The 20,167-nt window shown below is 41.7% G+C and overlaps 2 protein-coding genes across 2 annotated transcripts in view; one reads left to right on the top strand and one right to left on the bottom strand.

Moving 5' to 3' along the window:
* Nucleotides 1-16,868, top strand: part of VAPA (VAMP associated protein A) — a 43,945-nt gene extending 27,077 nt beyond the window's left edge. Inside the window, exons 5-6 of the mRNA XM_066992760.1 lie at nucleotides 1,533-1,709; nucleotides 2,675-16,868. Coding sequence (XP_066848861.1) covers nucleotides 1,533-1,709; nucleotides 2,675-2,833 — 336 coding nt within the window. The 3' untranslated portion in view covers nucleotides 2,834-16,868. The remainder of the gene's footprint in view (nucleotides 1-1,532; nucleotides 1,710-2,674) is intronic.
* Nucleotides 16,856-20,167, bottom strand: part of APCDD1 (APC down-regulated 1) — a 26,408-nt gene continuing 23,096 nt past the window's right edge. Inside the window, exons 4-5 of the mRNA XM_048077102.2 lie at nucleotides 19,782-20,103; nucleotides 16,856-17,467 (exon numbers count right to left, since the gene is read on the bottom strand). Coding sequence (XP_047933059.2) covers nucleotides 17,016-17,467; nucleotides 19,782-20,103 — 774 coding nt within the window. The 3' untranslated portion in view covers nucleotides 16,856-17,015. The remainder of the gene's footprint in view (nucleotides 17,468-19,781; nucleotides 20,104-20,167) is intronic.

Raw genomic sequence — 20,167 nt, 5'->3', positions numbered from 1 at the left:
TCGCAATGAGAAATGTGCCAAGACCTGAGGGTAAGGCTCACATACCACCTCAGGATGCAACTACTTCAGTCAGCAACCTCTTTCTTCAGATGCCTACCAGTCATAGCCAGAAGATAGACATGAAGGAACCAGTCAGCGGGGTCAGGCAGCAAAGGAGGTTTGCTCCAGGGAGATAGGGCTTAGGTCTTTATTGAAGTTTCTGTACTACTGAAGGAGTTCAGCTTAGCTAGTGAGCCAGTGAAAAAAGCGATACGTCTTTCTCTGTTTACTCATGATACAAGTATGCTGGTCTTTCTAAATCTAGTTAGGAGTACCTGTGTAGAATAGCAGGATTTGGCATTTTGCATTGCAGAAGGTGTAAAATGCAAGTAGATGCTGTAGCCCAAATAATTGCTGTTTGCATAGGAACTAAAGAAAATCTTGGAAATCGGATTTTTAAGTTTTTTTGTTAGTACATAGATATGTTACTTTTTAATAGGTTTTCTGTTATATTCAGATTGGGCTGCTTCACATGCACTGTGGTGGTGGTCTAAGTGACATAGCCGTGTAGCCAATCAAGTAAAAATAGAGAAGCTTGAATGTACTGCCATAGGAATGGTGTTTTTTTATGAATGGTAACCTGAGCCATACAGTTGAATCCATTCTATTATTATTGTCTACTGAAGATCATTGTATATATTGAACAGAGCTGCAGGAACTGTATTTTTAATTTTATTTATGGCTTTCTGGCAGCTCTTTGTGTGGCTCCTTAGTTGTGTTCAAAATTAGTAATGCATATTGCAGAGATGCTGTGAAACTTAGATCCCAAAACTTGTTTTTCTCTAGTAAGAGGTTCTCCAAGTGTAAAATATTTTAGCCATACATTATGTTAGTCATAATACACCCTGTTATCTTTCTACTTTGTTCTGCTTCTTACTATTGCAGGACTATTATTTGCTTCCTTTTAGAATAAAATAGTCCAGTTGGAAGGGACCTTCAAACGTAATGTAGTTTGACTACTTCAGGGCTAACCAAAAGTTAAAGCCTATTATTGAGGGCATTGTCCAAATGCCTCTTGAACACTGGCAGGCATGGGGCATCAACCACCTTGATAGGAAGCCTGTTCCAGTGTTTGACCACATTAACAGTAAAGAAATTTTTCTTAACGTGTAGTCTGAACCTCAGCGCAGCTTTGTGCTGTTCCTGTGTGTCCTTTTCTGCTTATTTTTTTCTGTCAAGTTCAAATGCTACGTGGTGTATTTTATGCCATCTTTTGGATTCCTACTGGGTTGGTGTTAAGCATTTGTTTTTGTCCCGGTGGCATTTAGTGCCAGATGTAAAAAGGTCAGCCGTCTCTTGGTTTTTAATACTTGTGCTAACTGGAACTGAACCAATAAAAAGTCTTTTATTCAGATAGTTTAAAGTATAAACTTAATAGAACTATATATATATACATATATATATATAAAAATAGCTGGATTGTTTCAATTTTAAGCTGTGGGTAATTTTTCTCTAGATAAGTAAAATTCTCAAGTCATTCTTAATATTTGTAGAATGATATAGATGCAAGCAAACCCGCTCCAGTGCAGAATGCATCTAAGCAGGATGGACCGATGCCAAAACCACATAGTGTTTCACTTAATGATACTGAAACAAGGAAGCTAGTGGAAGAGTGCAAAAGACTTCAGGCAGAGGTTATGAAGCTGTCGGAAGAAAATCGGCACCTGAGAGTAAGTTCTGTTTCCATGTTTGCATTGAAGTGGCTTCACTCTTCTTGAGTGAAAAGTCTGGCTTGTGATTAGGCTTAGAAATGCGTATTTCAGAAAGTAGGTGCAATTGTTGGAATGTCAAGATTGATTTGCAATGTAATTTTACTGTCTCGTTCACAGTGTATTTTATATTCCTCAGTCACTGGGTCTTTGGGATAGTCATGGATGAAATACTGAAGCCACACCGTTTTCTTAAAAGAAACGCAGTAAATATAGGCCCATTTAAGGTGGTTTTAGTTACTTGGTGTATCTCTAATTCAGATTTAATAATCAACTTTTAATAAAAGCATATTATTATTCATTCTTAAGAATGAGTAAATGAGATCCAAAGTGGTAACACTGTTGCACATTGTTAGTGAACAAGGACAATTGGTTGGCCAGCGGAGGTAAGCAAACAATACTTTCCAGTACCTTTATGTAAAGGTGCCCTTTCAGTAATCTGTAACTAATGGATAAGTGATTCTACGTGACTATTCTGTCTATTTGCTTTTGGGTATCTAAAAAATTAATTGGCCGCGGTAGCCTTTTAAAGAACTCATAAATAATGATGTTTCTACACCTGTAATTCTGCTGACATTGGAACATTTGGAAAAATAGAACACAGAGAAGATGGTTCTCCTTAACAATAAGGAATCACTGCTGTTTGTTTCTTACATAGTAAGTAAGAGCTGGATTCTTCATTGTGCCTAGCAAGAATTTCAGAATCTTAAGCAAAGCAGTGGATTGCCTATCCTTATTTTAAATGTTCTGGTTTGCTGTGTTCAGATCTTGGGTTTTGGTATGAAGTAATATTATTTTTCAAATTATTTTCTTTATTGAAATGTTCACCAGTAAATTTGGCTTTTGAGTTAGGTTTTATACAATTGTAAAGAAGATGTCTTCATAATTTTCTTCCATCTGTGTTTTTGTTTTTCTCCCCCCTTCAGGATGAAGGCTTGAGGCTCAGAAAGGTAGCACACTCGGATAAATCTGGATCACCCACAGCTTTGGCTCTCAGAGATAATGGCTCTAATTCTCTTCCATCACTTCTTGTTGTAATTGCAGCCATTTTCATTGGATTCTTTCTAGGGAAATTCATCTTGTAGAAAGAATGAGTGAGAGAAGCATGCATGCAAAATGCAGCTTCTTTTTTTTTTTTTTCTTGGCCAGAAAAAAGATTTGTTTACCTACCACTTCATTGGTAGTATGGCCCAAGTGACCATTTTTGTGTACAGCATCATAACAGGCTTTGCCTTTAATGATCTCGCACGGTTAGAAAACACAATCTAAAAAGACAAACTGTTCGGCTACTGGACAAAATTGTACATTAAGTCATCAATAGCAAGTGTCAGTTGCACAGTCAGTCCTTTATGAAAATTCATAAATAAAGAATTGTTCTTTCTTTCTGTGGTTTTAATAAGAGTTCAAAAATTGTTCAGAGTCTTGTAAATGTTATTTTAATAATCCTTAAAAATTTTATCTGTTGCTGTTACCTCTTGAAAAATGATTTATTAGATTGCTAATCGCACTCATTCAGGAATATGACAAGAGGTATTCGGGGGGAAACGGTGCCTCTTACTGTGTAAATTTTCTCCTTACATTACTTTGCTAATATGATGGCAGAATTTCTTTCTTATCCCTCATGAGGCATTGTTGAGAGTTCTTCATCCTTACAATCCTGTCCCATAATATTTAACATTACAAAAGAAATAAAATTGTTAACAGATTTTCTGCTGGGTAGCCTGTTTGTGTGTGTCGTACTTTTAGAAGGGATTCCTAACAAGTTCATTGTTCATGGCAATTTGCTGCTTGTAACAAATGGCTATTTTGAGGTTTATTTGCATAAGTCTCTGGCTTAGACTGTTGTTATTGAAGCTTGGAGAAAAAAAAAGGGGGTTCCATTCTGTTTGTTCAAAAAAACACGACTGTTTTCTGGCTGCTTTCAGCTATAGAGGGGATAATTGTCAAACTTGTTTTGGGACAGAATAATTTGGATATCCAGCAGGTACAAATACCAGACCTGAATGTTTTCAATATATTAAGAAATTGCTTGCATTGTGCGGAAGTGTAATAATCAACCTTTTGTTCCATCTTTGGATCTTTTGGGTGTCTTCCAAGAGTCAACATTTTTCTCCTTTGATTTCATAAGGGTACTTAATTCACATGTACCAAGTTATGGTTTATAACTCCATTTTAGTCAATATTCAAAAATGCGATTTGAATGATTCAGACACCCATAATGAATTCCATGATGCAGAAGAGTTGATATTTGTCGAGTGAGTCTTAGTTGCTCACGTTTTGAAAATGAAAGTCATTTTTATGCAACTCTTGGCAGACCTACCTGTGTTAACCATATATAGCTAAGTTTTAACGAATGCATTTTTGGGGGTCTAAAATGCTTCCCTGCACTTAATCTCATGTCTTGCCTCATCTCTGAATATCATAAAAACAAACAGTAGTAATGGAACAAAATATTATCTGTACTTTTGACTAAGCTTAATCCAATACAGGGAATTACTTGTAAACTGAAAAAAAAATATGGAAGGGATATACTCCTGTCAGCGAAATTGTGTATGCTTTTGGACAGCTTGACTTGATGTGGTGCAGCTAAGTGTGTTAGACCTTGGTATATGCACACGTTGTGTAGATGAGAAAAATGTTCTAGAGAAGATGTACATTATCTTGGTTGCCTTTGATTTCTAGTGATTTTTTTAAAGAAAACTATAATTACATCATGTTCTGTTATTGTTCTCTGTGATAAACTTTTTATAAAATTTTGCATATGTGCAAGGAAGATGATGAAGAAAATACAAAAAACTGCTTATTTTCACTTAAGCATGCGAGCACAGGTGTTTCCAATTACTTGTTCCAGTGTCTGCATTCAAGTTGCCTTCCATCCCAGTGACTGGAAACATCATGTTAAGGTTTTGATTATTTTGGTTCCGCTGGTTCAGAGTGGTGTAATTCTCCCAGTTTTTTCTCGAACAGAACATTAACGCATCAAACTTTCATAGCCTGTTCCAAACTGATTACGTGGAAAATAATGAAGGCAATAAGTGTGCAGGATGTAGTTTGCTTGAGACAGAGCAGTTAATCCTGCACTGAAGGAAAAAAAAAATCCCCTGGAAGATCTTAAAATGTTTACAGCATAGTGTATAGAGGTTTTCAAGGGTAGCTAGCACTTTCAGGACTTGAAGATAGAAAAAGGAGTCATTACTCAATGCAGCCAACTCAGGTTTTGATGTCTGGCCGCAGTAAAAAGGAAAAAAATAAGATAAAATTGTATTGAAATAAATTCTCTCCATAAATACTGAACAGGTGGTTGTAAAACTTGGTCATGGTTTGAGTGATGTCTTCAAAGTGGAAGTGTGCAGCAGTCTCGTAACCAGTGTGCTTACTAATGGTATAAGGAGACTGTCTTGGTTTTCAGTAATCCCTTCATAGCTGTATATAAAATGTAATGCTACAACTTTTTTGCTCTCAGGAGTCACTTTGGATGAGATCAAGTGTATTCAGTGAATTATGTAATATGGATTAAATTGTTTGTCTTTGTTCCTGAAATGGTTAGAACTTCTTGCTTTGTCTGCCTGCTTACTTGTGTATGTAAGCATGGGGAAATACAGCCTCCACTGCTCCTAGTGGTAAGATCAGATGACGATGCCCATGAAGTCATGTGAGGTCACGTGTGTGTGACTTCAGTTAAATATGCATCACAAGTCCCATTCTGATTTCTCAAAAGGACAAGATGGAACAAGTATACAATATCGAAGTATTTAAAGATTTTCTGAATATATCACTTCACAAAAGGGTAGTGTGATGGTTCAGGTGGAAAAAAAAAAAAGCCTTGTTAAATAGAAAATATAGCTTCTGTAGTAATTCTGGGCACCAAATTTAACCCACGTTTTAAAATCCATATATGTATATGAAGTTCATTTAAAAAAGTTATTTGCATCAACGCACAATTTATTTGTGCAGTTCTACTCATTCTTGAAAAGCTGTTGACAAACTATTGTCCAGGCTTGCATGTCTCTTGCTGCTATGATTGAAACCGATTTATATATGAGAAGCAACCAAACACTAGCTTGAAAGTTCATTATCCTTGGGAGGAGAAGGGGTGGAGGGAGGAGGTGGAAGATGACATCTTGCCAAAGGGGAAAAGACAAAGTCAATAAGTAAAGCTTATTTTTCAGGCCTTCCTCAAAGATATTAAAAGCTGAAGTGTTAATAAACCATTGAAAACGTGGTAGTGTCCTTTTTTTTATTATTTTGAAACTTCTCCCTGAATATTTATGGTCAGTAGACTTTAGGATGCTGAATAGGTGTATCTAGGTCACTTTACAGGCGATGTAAGTGCCCTGCTTCTTGGTACTGCTAGTAAGTAGCAGGAAGCTGGCTTGGATGAAGATTTGGTGCTGGAGAGAAGAGCAGGTGCTTGAATCCACCCAGCACTGAGGATGCTGATGACTTGTCAGATTTACAATAATCGTGTCAAAGAGTTTTTCTTTTCCAGTTTGGAGTCCCAAACATTTATTCTTGAACAGACTTGCCAGGGCAAACTCTTGCAAAAGATGGAATGAGATCTACGTGATTACTGAGCAGCCCTAATAAGCACATTAAAATGCCCTGCTCTTCGTGTTTACAGGTGGGATAAAATTCTGCACCTTGCCTTTTTAGCCATGCTTCTGTGAACGTTGTACTTCACTGCTTTGCTTTCTACACTGGTTCCTGGTGAGTGACTTTATGGGCCGTGTGCTGGAAGCTACATCCTTGGGCAGCACAGACCGCTGCTGCCACAGAGACTGGCAGCGTTAGTCTGGTGGCACGCTTAAATGTTGACCGAGATGGGGTGTTCAGCACAGGAGTCTGTCTTTTCAAGGGATTGGGCTCCTGTCTGGAAGGGTTGAAACTAATGAGAAATGAGACTGATCTCTTTGTTTCCTATCTGAACTTCTTTTCCAGGGCACTCAAGTAGTGTAACCGAGCGTATCATAGAAGTTGGTCTGCTGTGCTTTTGGTCTTGGACGCAGGGTGCATGTATTTAAGAAAATTTGCTAACAGGTTTGCATAAGCATAGACAGCGATAGTGTTGTCTTCTTAAAATTTTGTCCTTTAAATAACAAGTGGCTATGTAGAAATGAGGTCTTGTACACAACACGGTTTTTGTCTTTTATCTACTTTCTCAGTGCTACTAGATGTAAGTACTTCCTCTTTTGCTGGAATGAGGGTTTATGTGTTTGTGCAGTGAACCAGATTTGGGAAGTGATTTGAATGAAACCAAATTTTTCATCTTGGGCAAACTGTGTTTAATTTCAGTTGTATAAGCATCTCCCACCATGTTAGAGTGTCACTTTATCTAAAGCTTCATACCAGTTTATGTGACGTTGATGACACTGCCACTGGGGTATTGAATCCCTGTTTATACAGTAGCTACTTCTGTTGCTGGCAGCAGTGGAATGCTGTTCATCCCCTCCCTTCCCTTTAGAAAAGTTTTAAAGGGTGTCACGGTATCCAGGCACAGTGGCATGAGACAGACAGCTATGATTATAGCTAAGAAGTCTGAGCTCAGACACTTGAAATAAATGAAAAATTAATTGAAAGGTGACAGAAATAGTTAATTCTTACCTTCTAAACTTGTATATAATGAACGTCACACTGCTTTTTTCTTAAAGTCAGCCTGAATATCATCCAAGTTCTCCAAAAAAGAAAAAAAAAAAAGCTGTAGTCTTGAAATAACTTTCAGGATGTTCTTGAAAATGTATCTTTCTACTGATGTTCGTGCAGGTTTAAGTGTTTAGGTGAATTCAGAGATTGTCATTGGCGATCAGTGTCTATCCAGTTCTCAGAGTGGTTGGTAACAGCAGTCTTCATGAGTCTCTCAGTCTGCCTTGTAAGGACGGCTTATCCTGGTTTTAGAGATTGGGAAACTGAGGCACAAGTGTTGGGACAAACGACTGGGAAGAGACGATTTGTGCACAACCACTGTTCTCTAGCATACTCTCCGTCTTGGTTCTCGTACTATTTTTTTTCCCGTTTCCAAAATGCTGTTTTACGTTGCCTAGAAACATTTCTCAGGCTTTTAAAGCACCTTCTCAGAGACTTAGTTGTTGCCTTTCTCTTCCTGAAGCTGAGTGTTAAACAGGCAGAGAATGTGGTTGTTAAGTGTTAAACAGTGGGTTGTGTTCACCTGAATTATAGCCCAAACTCTACTAAAAGACAGTAGCCAGGAAACAACAACAACCAAAAAAAAAACACCACCAAAACAAACCCAAAACCAAGAAAAAAACCACCATCACCAACCGAAAAACCCAAATAGTTTGGGCACGTTGTGTTCACAGTATTAGAACATGGAAGTGTTTGTGTAGCAGAAGTTCTTGTGGAGCCAGGTCTGTTTGTACTTTACAAGTAAAAGAAAACAAACACTCCTAAATCTATACAACCACGGCGGCGGTGGTATGCATTGCTCTACCTGCCCATGGGAGTGGCAAATGATTTTTCCATTGCTATGTTGATAGTCCAAACTGTGCAACCATGGTTTTCGGAGGCACTTCCTCAGAAGGCTGGTTTGAAGAGTAGTGATGATGATAATCTAGCGATTGCCTTGATTTATAAACGTGATTCTCTGTTTCTTAATGTTTGAGAGGTGTTGCTTTAAATCATCATATGGGACAGTTTGGTTATAGGACCGTGCTTTGGAAAGGCTCAGGAGGGAAGCCAATAGAAAAATCTTGAACCCTGGGTTAAATAAGCTCTCTGGAGTTCTAATCTGAGCTGCTAGAGTGCAGCTTTGATAAAGTGAGTGGTTTGTAGAAGATGAAAGCTCATGCAGCAGCTAATGTTCCCCACAAACATATGCTAGAAACTCGTGTGGCGTTCTCCAGGAGCAGGGATTTCTCGCCATCCTGAGGGTGTTAAGCATAAAGCAGTGATGAGTCTTGTAAACAGGAGAACTCCAGGAGAGAGATTTTCCTTGTATTCATGCCTGGGATTCCTTCAACTTGATGGCACTGCTTTCAGACTTCAGTTTCTTCCATAATACCTTGAAATACTTCAGCCCTCTTTATTTCATGTCCCAGCTTTGAGAAAATCAGAACAGATTGCTTTTCTGATTAGGGAAAATTATCTCTTCATCCTGCCTCCACAGGAACCAGATTACAATGGCAAAGGAAGGTCAGAGCATTTGCAGAAAAACTTGTTTCTTAAAGAGACAAAGTTTATGTGATTGAAGCATCTTTGGGCTGCTTCTTCCTGTGCGAACCTGAAATCTAATTCAAGCTACGTCGGATAGCTTGATGTTGCACAGATACCAACTACCTCCGATTACAGGGCAATTAGAGCTGAGATAAAAGACATTGAGGTTGGTGCTCCCATCAGGGGCAAGCCTGCATGGCGAGCTGAAAAGCTACCTGTCCTGCTCGCTGCTGTTTGACCAGTTGGTGCTGGTGTGCTTGCCAGGCTGTCAGCATAGGCACGGATACTCGGCGGCTGCAGCCCAGCACTTGGGGGCAGCGTGGGTGGGAGATGAGTGCATTGCAAGAGGGCAGGGTAGTGGGAATGGGGGAGAGAAAATTGAGCTGTTAGGGGGATAAGGTGACGGAGGATTTGTTGGGTGGGTGGGGGGCTTGGCTTACCTGGGGGTAGAAGGAGGTGATGCAAGAAAACTGAAATAATTGGATGAGAAATGCTGAAAGTTGGAGGAAAGTATGATCTGGTATGCATGCACCCTCACTTCTCCAACGTGCTTGCATATGCTACTGATTTAATGATTGCAAGTGGATGGAAGGAGGAATCTCATATTCAGAGCAGCTGTAACTGATCTCAAAGCTTCCCCCAGTCCTGTGATTTTAAGAAAAAGTGAATTGTGGTTGTGAGTCCACTTCTAGAGCTATGCAGAAGGTTGCGTTTGTGGAACTAGAGATGATAGAAATGAAGCAGCTAATCACAGGTAACAATTTTTCACAACATAGCCCACAGTATACGTACAGGGACCTCTCGGTCTCCTTGGCTCCTGTGATGAGCGTGGTGGCGAACTGAGCTCGCCAGGTGCTGTGTGCCTGCAGCGCGGTGCGCTGGGTGAGCCACACGCACGTTAACTCCCCTGGGGCACGGGTATTGTGGGTTATGCAAAACCCTGGCATGTGTTTGTGTACGTATTTACGCCTGTGTACACACATCTTCCAGGGTGCCTGCGTGCTACTGTGCAAACTGGTGGTTACAGCGGTCTGGGTTACTGTGGGACTCCATAATTGTACCATGTTTGTAGCTGCCTCGGTTATTGCTATGGATGCGTTTTCCTCTCCAACAGTTTCTAATTTTAGAGCTAGTTTAAAATTACTAGTTTTGAGGGCACCTGGGTGGGGAAACACTTCATTCTTGCCAAATGGGAGCCACCTTGTCCCCCCTGAAATGCACTTTGAGATCTACAGACAGAAACAGGAGGCTTGAAGGAGATCATGCTGAAGCAAGGTGGATTTCCAGCATCCAGAAGTGTTTGTTAATGGTTTTGTGAAACGGTAAGATCTCAGTTGTCAATGCAAAAGCTTTCTTTATTATATTTTTTAATATTTGGGAAATTCTCCCAGTCTTAGTCTCCTGCATGCTCCCCTTCACGTAGCTATGCATTTGTTACATTCATGGTTATCTCCTTGACCTGTTTAGAATCATGGAAATTGAAGCACTTGCTTTTATAATAAATTGGGTAGGCCAATAATAGTTTAAGATTTAAAATGGAGTTTCTGTTAAAATTCAGTATCATTTTTTAGCATATATAGTGTATTTGTGAGTTTATGTAGCTCTTAAAGTAGTTCTAGTGAATGTGTGATACTAACCATTAAAAATTCTGGTAATTCCAAGAGTAATGCACATATGAGTTGTGTATGTGTATGTATATGCGTGTATATACACATTCATTTTACAGTAGTGTTATATACATTTCTGGATAGATGGGGATACGTTGAGGCAGTATTTGCAATTTAGTGATAGTATTTTCCTCTTAGTATTTATTTAAATCAAAACGTGCAGAAGTGGTTGGTACAGCTTAAATCATGCAATCATTTCCCCACTATCCCATATGGACTACAGAGAAGGGATTCCCTTATTTTATGTTGTGTAGGTTCAATGAGTTTTTTGCCCTGATCATATAGCACCAGGCACGCAGAAGGCTGCAGGGGCAAAGCTTCATTTTGGCATTTCTTAACTCTTGAAAGTGTAACTTCTGAGATCCCATGAAGGCTGGTGTCGCTCCAGTGCCAGTCTTACGTGATCGTGCTTTAAAAGCGACTGCCCTCGGGTATTTTGGCACCTTATAATTATTTCCGTTTAACTGCTGCTCTGCCTCCTTGCCCATCAATCACGGCGTGCCGCTGGTAAGGTCTCTGAGGTGGGCGGGTCGTTTTTGTCGGGAAAATTGGCAGGAGAATGAATGCTCAGCAAGTTGCTGCCACCAGGTGGCAATGTTTTCTTATCCCTAACTGCTGAAAAAAGTGGAGGCTGCCTCCTTCGTGATCGGTTCAAAAGCCCCTGGCAGACCAGTATCGTGTGGTATGGTTGTGTCCAGCAATACCCTACAGGGCAGTTAATACAGGTGATGTCTATGTATCGTTTTGATCATCTTCAGGATCTTCAGTCTTCTGTTTGGTGCTAAGAGAAATGTGATCGGGTAGTTGGACATTTAATTAAATCCACAACGTGTCTGTCTGTCTAGGCAGCTTCTGTCCCCTGGCCAGAACATGCTCCGAGCCCGTGCTTTTTCTGTGGATGGAGTTGCAGAATGCAGCAGAGTTAGACCAGGAGATCTCAATCCTAACAACTCCAAATGCAACCTTTCTCTTTGTGTGAAGGCAGCGCTATCTCGGGCAGTTCTATTTCTCATTTTCCAATGGACTGTCTTGGAAAGGACCGATGCCTTTCCCTTGGGAAAGGGCTGTTAGGAGCAGTGTCCGTCTGCTCTGAGGCGGTGAGCACAGGCAGTTCTCGTCACTGGTAGTGGCAAATTAATTCATTATTGGCTTGGCTTGGTACTTCCATAGCTGGAGTCCATCTGAGGGACTGGTCTGGAGCAGACTTGTGAAGGCCAAAGGCTGGGGAGAAGGAGTTTGGATAATTGCTCAGGCCAACAGCACTGCTTCTTTAGCTGTTGAAGGCACTTGTGTTTGGTTCCTCACAACCATATTTATTTCTGAGTAGAGATTTTTTTTCTTCTTTACTATTATTTATTGGTGTCAGCAAATAATAATTAGAAAAATCAACACTGATAGCGCAAGAGAGAAGATTAGCATGAAAAACATCTTGGAAAATACTTCTAAGAGGAATAAAAAGGAAAATTAAACAATAAAATTCAGAGTTAGTGGTGTTGGTCTTTATTACCTAGCCTTCCTGTTTGTGTCAGGAGGGGTAAATTATGCCACGTGGAATATATTTATGCCTGAATTCATCCATGCCCACAGCTTTGTGTGGAAAGGGAGGCCACTTCTTTCAGACTGTGGCTACTGCATTTGGAGTGCCTTATAATTTAGGGCATGCTTCCTGAAAATCAAGCTCATCTTTCAGAGATCTGCTGTCACGTTTCCAAAAATCCTGAGTCACTTCTGAAAACTCAGAAATCGATCTAATGCAAAGCTTTTGAAGCTGGTGGTGGGAGTCTCATTGACTTCATTTCACCCCTTGTCTTTGCGCGAGCGAGACAGTAATGAAACTGCACAGCACTGAAGAAAGATGCTTTTGTTACCCTGTGGCTTGCTTTGCATTCTCAGTTCATTTTGGATTTCTCTTTAGGAAAAGCATCCTTTCTACTCCCTGCTCCCTCCCCCAGGCTGTACCCTTAGAGCAAGTGAGATGCAATAGCAGAATAGTAATGCCGTTTCATCTGATTGCAGTTCATTTATGAAAAAATATTTTCTTTCTGTGGAAACCACACCCTTTGTACTGACACGCAGCTGCTCCGACCGTGCTAACCTTGCAAGCCAACACCATCATTGCTTGTGGTGCGCTTCCAGCCTGCATTGCGGCTCATTTTATTCAGAGAACCTAAAGATGTGCTGCAAAACCCAAATCACCCCTGCTGCATTCATCAGAGCTTTTTCTAGTGTTGTGTTCTCAAGAAAATGATGTTTTCTTCTAAGTGGTAAGAAATGAGCTTTTCTGTGCACAAGTCACTCAACAGGGATTTTGGATATCACTTTGAGACGTGTATCACTCTATACAGGTGGTGAGTCAACAGAAAACTAACGTGTAGGGTGCAAAGAAATCTTTTTTTTTTTTGTTAGGCTTTTTTTATTTCAATCAATAGTTCAACAAGTGCTTAAACTTCCCCGGCAGTTTAATCTGGAACATATAGTTGAGAAGAAATATCTTCAATAGCTTTACAAAAATAAAAAGTTTTCTTTTTTCTTTTTAAATCCTGCACTTTAAGCAAGCACACTCCAACTCAAGCAAGACAGACACTGCATCTTAAAATATGGACCTCTGGTCTTAAAAATGACATTCTACCCCAGGGCAGCAGGCACAATATGTAAACGGTATAGAAACAGAGCAGGTACAACTGTTACAGCTTTCTGATCCCTTCTTTCTTTCTTAATAGCATGTATTAAAACAAGTTGCCCAAGAGATTCCTCAGGTTACCGTTTCTTCTGCCAGGTGGCTCCTCCAGGAGGACATTACAGTGGTGACAAGCGGAAACCTTTCACCTGTTCTGGCAACCCTGGCAGTTACTGAAGATGCCAACATTAATTGTTTCCCTCTTTAATGCTTCTGAGCTTCGGTATGGGACAAACGGCTCAGCTTGTAGGTCTTCCACTGCTAAGCCACTTGCGGCTTAACTCCTTTGGCAGTCAGGGCTGCCAGCACACGAGGTCAGGTTGGAGAAACAAAATGAATGGAGTATATTGTCACAAATGTGTATGGGGCTGTGCAACAGTAAATTTAGCGCCTGATGAAATGAGGAGATCAAGGGAGCTCAGCTCCTAGTCCTGGGCCTGTAACCTAGGAGACCCCTTGCAGAGCACGTGGGTTGACAAATAACACGCGCACACTGAAGGCTGACTTATCTGTGTCCAACTTGGCTTCTATTGGCTAATAGGAAAATAGAGGAAAAATACGTAGGCACAAGGAGGCTGCTGGTGCAGCAGCATATGCTAAAAACCCAGATCATAAAAGTATGTTTCAAGTCAACAATATGAATAAACCAAAAGAACCATAATATACCAGAACCATAATAAACCAGAAGCAGATTTTTTTTTTGTAATGCGTTACAAAGGTCTCTTTCTAGCACTTCCTTTTTAACCATCTCTGGGTGATAGGGGGAAAAAAAGGCACTTCTAGTTCGGTTTGTACATTGTGTCACGTTTGCGTTTAGTGTAGCCCTATGTCTTGGCAAAGCTAGGTTGGTGCAAGTCTGTGACTCAAAATAAGGATTTAACTTGTAGTTTAGGTTTGGATGTGCTTTTTAGAGGTAAGAACTAGACAGGTCTTTCTCTTGAAACTGTTGTAATACTTCTGACGTTAAGCAGCTTACGGAGGAGCGACAACACAGTCATAAATTGTGGCTCCTTGTCCTGGTGAATGTGGAACATCGTGCTGTGGAGTGGCTCTTGCTGCTGGGTTCCATCCCGCGTTTCAAGGATGGGCAGATTTCAGCCGGGACTTGTGTTTGTGTGGGCCTTGCGTAGGGAAGGGTCAGGGTCTAACAGCTCCTAGCCATTTATATTTTTCCAGAGATGAGACCACCTAATGTAGTGAAAGAAGCTTGTCTTCTGTGGTCTAAGGAACATCACACCATACACATCCTTATAAATAGAAACTAACATGAACTCACTCATGCACCTATGTCTTAAACAGAGGTCAGAGACTAAGCTACTATTTGGAGGAGCTTGTCTGAGATCTTGTAATAGCTCAGCAACTCATTTGGAGATGTGCTGGTGTAATTTTGCTGAATAGAAAACTTGAGGTCTAGCTAGAGAAAACCAAACTCCTATCTGGCCTTTAGGTTCTCTTTCAGAGACATCATGTCCCTATCTTGACCCTCTGGTTAAAGCTGTGCTCCTGATGCCTCTATGCTAGCAACTATCCAGAACTCTTCAAGGTTTGATGGAGTGGAGCAGTAAACCGTTAAGAAATGCTAAGCAGAGCAGCTGGTGTTCTTAGGGCTTGATTTATCATGGTGAGCTGGCTTTCAGCTCCTCCCAGCAAGCCGAAGGAGGATCTGGTACCCGGTGAATGGATGAATGCTTTCTCTGGTGGCTACTGAGTCACCCTGAGTTCCTGCCTCTTGAGCTATTTATGGGTTTTCTGTGACGTTTCATGTCTGGGGAAAAAATGTGAAAGGTGTGATGTGGCAATGAGAGCCTGTGGTTGTTCCTTCCCCCTCTTCCTTTTGCTGTCTCGAAAACAGGTGAACCCATTTCTTTACCACTCAGGGAATTCCTGTCAAAGGCTGAAACCAGCTTGGAGCAAACTGTCAAGAAGGCACAAACGTTGAGGAGGTAGGGAGCCTGAGTATAGCCATTTGCTACTTGGATGGCTTTTTCCTGCTTGCTTTGCTAGGAAGGTCCACGCTATCGCTGTTATTTCAAAGCATGCTTTTGCTGTGTAGCACGTGGTATAAACGCTCACCTGTGTGAAGCTGAAAGAGCTTTATTCAAGATGGGCTTTTCCTATGATGCTAGAAAGGACACATTGGAGGGTTCTTCCTCCTGTAGTACAGGACGGGGCAGCTAGAAGCTACTGCTGATGAAACGCAGTGACCTTACTCCTTGTGTTTCTCTCACAGGTTCCTCCTGAGAGCCAGGACTCACGTGTATATCAGTAAAGGCCTCCAGGCTGAGCCGTGCCCTTGGCTTCCTCCCCATAAAAACTGGGGAGCATGGTTCATCCATGAGCTGCACCTCCTTGCTGGCCTTAAATATCTCCCCAACCCTGTCTGCTTTCATCCCTGTCAGTGTGTACACAAGAATGTATTTGCCGCTGGGAGAAAATCCGAGGGTTTCCAGAGCAGGCGTTGTTGAGGGAAGCTGAGGGCTCTGCCCCTCTAACTTTCCCAGTAGTGTCTCCCCATACCGAGGTGGCATACCAAGCTCGGTGAAACCATGTGTTTTGGGACTGTCTAGCAAGGAGAAAAGGGAGGAGGCAGCAGCGTTTGTGCAACTCTTGCTCCTTGCTTGGGTAAGACCGTGCCAGTCTCCATCCATCAGATGGATGTGGGTCTGCTTCCTGCTGCTCTCCTGCTCTCTAAGCTAACGGCAACACTGGGGCCCGTGGTGGGCTTGCTGCTGAAACCCTGTACCTGTTCCTGCTCAACGAACTTAAATCATTAAAAACAGGCCACGGAGGAGGGCTGCAGAACTTGTTGGAGCCCCAGGTGCTTCTTTGTTCATCCACCTGGCTGATACAACATCCAAGCTACAAATACTGCACATGGAGTACACGAGGCCTCACAAATACGGGAACAGAACAAGCCACTTCAGATTTCTATCAGCAACTTACCTGTGCTTTGTATATCTGACAGGAAAAAAATGCTTTTTCTGTCTGGCTTTAGGGGGCCTTGGCTGTAACTACTTACTTGATTCATAGGGAGGTCCTGAAGCAATTACATAGCTAATGAAATCAATGAGAAAATGTTAAGCCACTGGTTATTTTTACAACTTAATAGTTGTAAAAATAGTTTAAATTATTTGGAATATTTTTCAACTTGAAGATATCAACCATTTACCACTGTCTCAAGGGAGGGCTGTTGATTTGCTGTTTCTGTTGAGCTGTGAGATAATGGCTAGATAAATCCTTGTAGGTTTTCTTCTTATATACATATCTACACCAGAGTCCTGAAGTCAGAGGGGGAAGCTGCTGTCACAGTATTAACACTACACTGAGTCATTCCCCAGTTAAATTCTGATGAGAAACCGAGCGTTGGTCTGAGAAAGTACCACAGTGGTAAAATGGCGGAGACAACTGAAGCAGGATCTTAATGTTCACCCCAGCAGTTAAAAAAAATAATAATAAAAGGAGACCCCGTCCCTCCCCCCAGAAGTCTGCAGTCCTAAAGTGCAATTACTTTTGTGCAGTCATGTCAGGCCAGGGATCAGACTGGATGAAGTTCAAAGCACGAGAAACATCAAACGAGTGCTGTTTGTGATTCAAGGGGGGGGGGGGGGGGGGGGGGGAAATAAGGAAAAGAACAACAGTTCTCAGGCATTCAAGTGCATCAAGAAAATAAACGTCCCTTTCTTTCTGAAGAAAAACAACCCTCAGTCTTATGGAATCCTGGCTTTGTAGTCATGAAAAAGAGTTTTTTTTTCACTTCTAGCTGAGAATGTCCCAATATGTCACAGTACAAATAAACAACACCAAAGCAAGAGCTGGGGTGCTGGGATGTTTTGCCGGTGCCCCGCTGCTATACAGACGTATTTTATTTTCCTCTGGTGACTCCTCAGATCTGGGCGCGGACGAAGCGCACTGAATTAAAGGCATCTGGTAGGACGTGGCTCTCTTTTCCGGTCGGTCGGGGCTGGACCCGTCGCTGGGCCTCTGGCCGTTGTACAGCAAGTACCTGCCCCTGGCGTCCTGTTCCATCTTGAAGATTTCGTACTCGGTGTGAGGCAGGCGGATGCCGAGCGCGATGCAGCCGTTGGTGTGGGTGACGTCTTGTTGGACCCCGACTTGCCAAGAGCCCTGCGCCCCGCACTCGTTCCCGTTGAAGACGTTGAGCAGAGAGGCTGTGGATACGTCCATGGGCGTCACCTTCATGTGGTTTACTGCGAGCGAGGAAGAGAGGAGATATTAGCAGAGGGGCAAAGGCAACATGCTGGTTGGGGTGTACCCATGAAATCAGCACTGAAACGGGGGCTCACCCTTCTGTCTGCCTGTACCGGACAGCACTGTGTCCTTTGCAGGCAGGACCATTAGCATTTGATGAAGTGCATGCTAAAATAGGTGAAGGAAGAAAATTGCAAAATGCTTTTGAAACTGACCCTTTTGTTTCTGTTCATTGTGTCTGCTGCTAGCAATGTCACAAAGGTTTAAGTCAGACGTGTTGCCAAATGGGTTTAGCGGCTATGGGGATAAGGTTATTTTAAATACGTCCCTTGTGTACGTGCTGGTGCTTCCTGAATTTGCTTAAGGATGTCTTTTAATCTAACCAATGGGAATTGCAGCAGCTCTGAATCTCTGTTTGTTCTTTCTTAAATCAATTTTCTTGTACTGTAGGCGTGGCCAGGAAATCTATTTGCATCGTTTTACATTTTTGATGTAATTGCTTCGTGTACTGAACACACACACACACAAATTCAGTTGAAGAAAACCTGATGGCCGCACATCTCAGTCAGAGATTGAGCAGAGCTTTATATAAATTCCAGGCAATCCTTTCCAGATAAAGACTGGTTGAGATACATAAAAGAGGAAACAATAAAACTCTGCTCATATTTTATTAACACCCATATTTATCCATAAGTAGGGCTGTTTAGAACCTATTTTTATCATTTTAAAACATATGCTACCTTGTAAAGCTAGTGAAATAATAATTTCCAATTGTAAAATTTGTAAAATACTACAATCTTTATATATTGCCTGTAGTTTTTTGCATGAAGTATTTCTGAACTAGAGAGACTTCTTATTATCTAAACAGTGACTGCAGCTTGCAGTATCAAACACAGAAAATGTTGCAGCTTCTTCACTTCGAAGTTACCTGCATACCTTTCATAGGTATGCTACCTTTCACAGGAGTTTAGAGCATGTAGACTTTTATTTTTCAGATGGGTTTAAAAAGTTGAGAAAAGCCAAATTGAAAGAGCCTGTGGAAGCTGAAAAGAGATTATTCTTGGTGTGCTTTTGGTACTGTATATCAAGAAAAGGGTTTCAGAATAGATTGGTGCTGACCAAAACACAAGTAAATTACAAACCCTCATGCCACCCAACACCCCAAACTCCCAAATTCTCATACAGGTCATTAATAACGTACATATCTTTTTATACTTAAATTTTTATACTTTATACTCAGATTTTTATTCTGAAGTTTTACTAGCAGATATTTGGCTCAAAGGCTCAACAGTTCATGTTATTTGCTATAGCTGGCATAAAAGGTGATCTATAGAGAGTGAACCTAGAAGTTTTAAAAGAACAAAATTAGTGAGCTTGCTCTGTGAGGTAAACTGGCATGTTATCAAACAGAAATTCGAGCAAAAACTGGATTTTACTCTAGGAGCTAAGCTGGAACATGCTGCATACAGCTAGAAAGAACAAGAGCTCTGACAGGCAGGGATATCTCCTGCCTCCTATGAAAATCCTAGATTAGTAAAACATTTCTCAGAGTTAGATATTTTTCTAAATTGGAGACATACAAGAAGCTATATGCTTTTCATATGTCAACTGAAATAAGGAGGGTAAGAGCCTACAGTGTGCTCGGGGTTTCCACAGGCTCCACTGGGGCTGGTGCCGTGGAGGGACGTCGTGTTTTGGAGATGTTTGTTTGTGCGAGTGGTTAAAACCACCGAGCTCTTTCTAAGCAGGCTGCTGTGGGGCTGTTGTATGAAAAGGCTTTTCAGCCACGGGGACCTGGGTAGCGTCACCACTGAGTGCTGCTTCCTGGAGTACTCGAGGGGGCTGTTAGATACATCCAGTATTAGCTGCGGTGGGATTAATCAGAGCTGTCTTCAGGGACAGCCGTACTTGCTCTAGTCCCCCTTGGAAGCTGATGAAAAGACACATGCTACTATATCTGTCTTTGCCAAAAAATGATTTATACCACTTATGACCTGAAATGCCTTCTGAAGTCACTTTTTTTTTTTCTCTGTGCTGAAGGAGCCTTAGGACATGGATCTAATCTTGGGCACTTTGCTTAGATGCTTGAAGTCTGGCCACCAGGCTCCAAGACTAAGTGATGAGAAGACTTACTTTCTTGTGTTGTACTTAAGATCTCTCTATTTTGCCTCAAATGAGTATTGCTTCAGTGGTGTAAAATACCACGCATTGCCTGGGCAATCACAGAAGGCCTAAAACTGCCTAAGAAAGGAGTAAATCCTTCCAACGACGGCATGAACTCGTTAGCAATCAAACCACCGTGAGCCACCCTACCTTTGAACACAAACTCCGTTCCCCCCATCACTTTGGACGAGTGCACTCCTCGGCTGTAGCGTCCCTTGGCGTAGATGGTGAAGGTGGGGTGTTTGCAGATGGGGTCGGAGTAGTGGTAGTAGTGGCCTTCCCAGGTGTTGTTGTTGTCGTGGAAGATGAAGTGCCGCGTGAGGAAGAGCACCTCCGGCCGCACCTCGCAGCGCTGGCTCACCCACTCGCCGTGCAGCCCGATGGTCAGGTCCGCCTTGGGGGGTAGGATGGGAGGGTGGTGCTCATCCGAGCGGTAGATGATCCTGCACGCGATGCACGTGCGGTCGTGGTTCTGTAAGGAAGCAGAGAGAAACCCTCCTTAGGTGTTACCTGCCAAAAAGGGCAGTGAATTGGGG

This window comes from Anser cygnoides, chromosome 2, assembly GCF_040182565.1.
Source record: "Anser cygnoides isolate HZ-2024a breed goose chromosome 2, Taihu_goose_T2T_genome, whole genome shotgun sequence".
NCBI classification, from domain to species: Eukaryota; Metazoa; Chordata; class Aves; order Anseriformes; family Anatidae; genus Anser; species Anser cygnoides.
The sequence above is the reverse complement of the archived record's forward strand: the minus strand, read 5'-3'. Positions and strand labels throughout refer to the sequence as shown.